The sequence below is a fragment of the Pleurodeles waltl genome, chromosome 11 (assembly GCF_031143425.1).
Source record: "Pleurodeles waltl isolate 20211129_DDA chromosome 11, aPleWal1.hap1.20221129, whole genome shotgun sequence".
Lineage (NCBI taxonomy): Eukaryota > Metazoa > Chordata > Amphibia > Caudata > Salamandridae > Pleurodeles > Pleurodeles waltl.
In genome coordinates, this window is record NC_090450.1 from 962,025,703 (window position 1) to 962,030,165 (window position 4,463).

The 4,463-nt window shown below is 43.2% G+C and overlaps 1 gene segment (V, D, J or C); it reads left to right on the forward strand.

The window, feature by feature from the left end:
- Positions 1-3,103: 3,103 nt before the first annotated feature.
- Positions 3,104-3,689, forward strand: LOC138265170 (probable non-functional immunoglobulin lambda variable 5-48). The segment is given in 2 exon segments: positions 3,104-3,202; positions 3,349-3,689. Coding segments are annotated over 2 exon segments (390 nt in total).
- The last annotated feature ends 774 nt before the right edge of the window (positions 3,690-4,463 follow it).

Below are 4,463 nucleotides of genomic sequence, written 5' to 3' on the forward strand. Positions count from 1 at the left end.
ACCTTTCCCAGTTTCTCCTTTCTGAAGAGGCTTGACCCAGCTAGATAATTGATAATACTTAAACTTTGAGATTGACTCGCCTGCTCGTTCCAAGAATGAGGGCCAAGATATCAATTCAGAGTCCTTTATAATTTGCCCCCATTCAATCACCCCGTTAATTTTCAATGGAACTGATAGCTTATCCAAAAGACACACAGGAGTGCCTGGTGAATCCCAGATGGATGGCGAACTGCAATAGTAGGCTATCCCTAAAACACCCTGAATCTGTTACCAAATTTTACATGCCTGTTTAGGGATCTTGAGTCGGACCTTCTTGAAAAACTTCCGGCGGCCAAATTTATATAGGAAATTGTCACCCTCGTCTGCAAGATGTGCAGTCAGAGCTTTCCAAAGAAAGGTATAGGCTAACCTTTTGTTCAGAAGCATTCTTATGTTCTTCATTGAAAAGCAAGATAGTATTTGTAAAAATCTGGCAATGCAATCCCCCCTCTCCTTCTTTTGACATAACTGTTTCCATGCTATCATTATTCGCTTAGATGCCCAAGCAAATGCAGATAGGTCCCCCTGTAATTTGTTTAACCAACATGCTTTAAATTCTAATGGAATGGAGTTAAATAAAAACGTGAATTTTGGGAGAATAATCATCTTTAAAATGTTAGACCTACCAATCAAAGAAAGGGGGAGAGCGGCCCATTATCTTGAGAAGTTTTTTAGTTTCAAAATAAGCTCTATCTAAATTAACCCTTGCCACTTTGCTATAGTTAGCCATAAGCTGGACTCCCAGATATCTTATCTCTCGCTTAACTAGCGGGGGAATCATAGACCATATTCCAACACAATATCTCTGTCTTCTCGGCATTTACACAGCAACCCGGCATTCTACCAAAGTCTTCCATCAACAGGTTAATGGTAGGAAGGGAAGCAGTCAAATCTCTAGTGTAGATCATCAGATCATCTGCATACAACATAACTTTCTTTTCCCACCCACTACATTGGAAGGGAAGGATATTAATATTGGCCCTAAGCAATATTGCCAGAGGCTCGATATACAAATCGAAAAGAAGAGGGGATAATGGACACCCCTGATGAGTCCCTTGTCCGATCCTAAACACTTGTGACAGCTTATCATTAATCAATATTCTGGCTGTCGGGCGTCTATACAATGCCTTAATTGTTCTGATAAAAACTTTCCCCAATCCCAAAAATTCCATCACAATCTACAAAAAAGACCAATTAACCCGGTCAAATGCATTAGCTGCATTAAAGGTCAGAACCGCTAAAGGGGCCCCCTCCTGCAATGCCGGATCTACTGCTCCCAGCAGTTCATGAATTAATTCTGGGAGTTGTCTACCCTTAATGAATCCCTTCTGGTCCACATGTACCAAGCTACCCACCACTCTCCCAAGTCCTCCACATAGAATCCCGGTTTAAAGCTTATAGTCAGAATTAAGTAGCGAAATGGGTCGTACGACATGCACTGGATTGGGTTCTACGAGGTTTCAACAATAGGCTTCATCCTATGATTTTGTCACCTGCATGCCTTTGAGGAACATGTAATTAAACAATTCCAACAGAATTGGGGCTAACTCCTCCCTAAGTACCTTATATAACTAATTCGTAAGATTATCGGGGCCAGTTGCCTTTCCTTTCTTCAAACCCTTTACTGCTTCAAGCAATTCTCTCTCATCTATTTCACCACCTAACTGACACGGTGCTGAATCATCCAAAGCAGGAAGGTAAATTCCCTTCAAAAACTTTCTGACCTGCTCCACCGAAACCCCCAGATCATCCGTATAGAGTGCTTGCAAAAATTAAACAAAAGCTGCTTCTATCTCTGTTGCCTCTGTGCAAAGATGATCTGTAACTCCTGACCTAATCGACGTGATGTAGTTATTTGAATGGTCTGACTTGGTTTTCCAGGCTAAGAGCTTACTGCACCCTTCCCCGTACTCATAATGAGCATACAGACTACTATCCCATTTTTTCCTATTTTGTTTCTCAAGAAATAAATCCAAATTTAAATACGCTTTTTCATATTGGAGCTCCAAACACCCCTGCTGACACCTATTTTCATCCCGATAGGCGTTATGCATTAACACCTGTAAAGTAGCTATGGATGATTCAAGGCTTTTTAATTTTGCCTTTTCCTCTCGACGCCTATAAGCCGCAAAACTAACAAGTCTACATTTAATAACAAAAAATATGGCCATAGATCCAGAATAGATTTTTTTTTTAGTACATAGAAGTTTGTGTGGAAGTGTTAATTATTTGGGGCGTGCCTCGCGCATCTTTCAGATCATTCAGCGGTAAAACTACATCTTTGCTTTACGGCACAGCTCTTTAGTTTTAGGTGGACGGTAAATCAGGCGCTATTTTTAGACGACCTGATAATCGATGCCCTAAAGAAGGATACCTAACTGCCACTGTGCCGAATCATCCAAAGCAAGAAGGTGAATTCCTGAGAGAGTATTTTGCCTTAAGCTATGGGTCAGCCACCTTACAGAATGTGTGGGATGCGTACAAGGCATATATTAGTTGTGGACCATTGGTAACATGTTGTCGCTTTTCCTACATCCTGCTGCTTGTCCGGTATCTCTTGTCTCATTACAAACCGAAGCACCACCACAAGGGCGTCCTGGACCTAGTAATCAATGGAAGTTCAACCAAATAGTATAACATAATATTGTCCCAACGTGGAGTGCCCCTGGAGCTTGCTCTTAGGTCATGAAAGAGTTATCCTATCTCCCCACATACAATATCCATACACACGTCAGTGTCAAAGTGTTTCTGGCGTCCCACAGATGATAAATTTAAAGGTGTGCTGGCATAATTATTAAAGGACAGCAAAACTCATTTTAATCTACATCGCTTCTTTGCAATCATATTAAACGTCAACACAACATTTAGTTAAATATACTTGAAAGAGCCGATGAAGAGAGACCTGTGAAAGCCACGGGAGAGCTGATATCAAATACTGACAGGAAGTATGCAACTGCTGGTGATCTCTGCTGCAGAACACACGAGTGTGTAATAAAGTCCCAGCACATTTGCATGAAGGGGAGACTCCCCGGCCCTGCAGGGGTTTAAGGAAGAGCTCCAGGGCCGCACCCAGAGGTCTGTCTGCATCAGTCAGAGCCCTGCTGGAGCTGCACCATGTCCCGGGCTCCTCTCCTCCTCCTCGTGTTCAGCGCCCTCTGCGCAGGTCAGGGCAGAGCGCGGTCGCGATCCCTGTTCTTCCACAAAACAAACATAACTCTCATCATAAAGCACTATTGAATAACCTCCGAAAAATATATCTGAAATATTGTTTGTTTAATGTTTTGTACTAAATTCTTCTTTCCATTCCAGGTGCTGCTGCCCAGAATGTGCTGACCCAGCCGGACTCAGTGTCGGTGACCCCGGGACAGACGGCCAGACTGCCCTGTGTTATGAGCAGCGGGTACAGCATCGGCACCTACACCATCTACTGGTACCAACAGAGACCCGGGAGCCCCCCCAGGTACCTGCTGCATTACAGTTCTAGTTTAAGCAAACCTTCCGAAACTCCGGACCGCTTCTCGGCCTCGAAGGACCCCTCCAGTAACACCTGCCACCTGCTCATCACCGGGGCCCTGGGGGAGGATGAAGCGGATTACTACTGTAAAGCAGAGATTGGCGGTAGCAACACTTACCAGTATCACAGTGACTGAGAGCGAGGAGGAACTGAGACAAGAACCTTCCCTCGGTCCGTCTCCCTCTTGGGGGCCGATGCCTCCGTCCTCTGTTGCTGCTTTACAGAACCGGGGTTTCTAGTTACTTGCCCTGTTTTTCGGTGGAATGCAGCGTCGGACAGGCCTACAGGGCAACCAGGCAGCGCCGGAAGGGCTGGTCTGACAGATCAGTGTATGGGCTGTTTCTTTTTTACTGTTTGTGGGCCTGGTTTGTGATCTGGTGGGCTAGTTTCTACTATTTATTTCTATGATGTTAACATTAACAATGTCTGCAGCAGGCACGAATCTCTTCTGTCTCCCGTACTTTGCAAAACACTATACAGCTTGGCCTTTGCAAGCTCAGAAATGGTTGTCATTTGCAACGGTGTACCTCTTTTTAAATATTTAATTTGCTAAAGCGGGCCACTTTTAATTTGGTACCTGGCCTATTTTCTGTCACAGAAAGAAAGAAAAGGGCCGCTGATATTAGGTGTGCTGAACAATACAATATTAAGCACAAACAATTTCTGCCTAACCCATCAATTTTCAGAAATCTACACAAATGTATTATCAGACATCAGACTTTCAATACAAAGCCCAAAGTATACCCAAAAACATGACTGTATTAATTCATACATTGATTAAACTATGTATATATGTATTCATTTAGTACATTATTTGTTTTTTACTAATACACAAATCTCCTCTCCAACTCATATATACTTTAAACGTCCCTACCCTCACAACCTTTGTACCCCACACAAATAAATATAT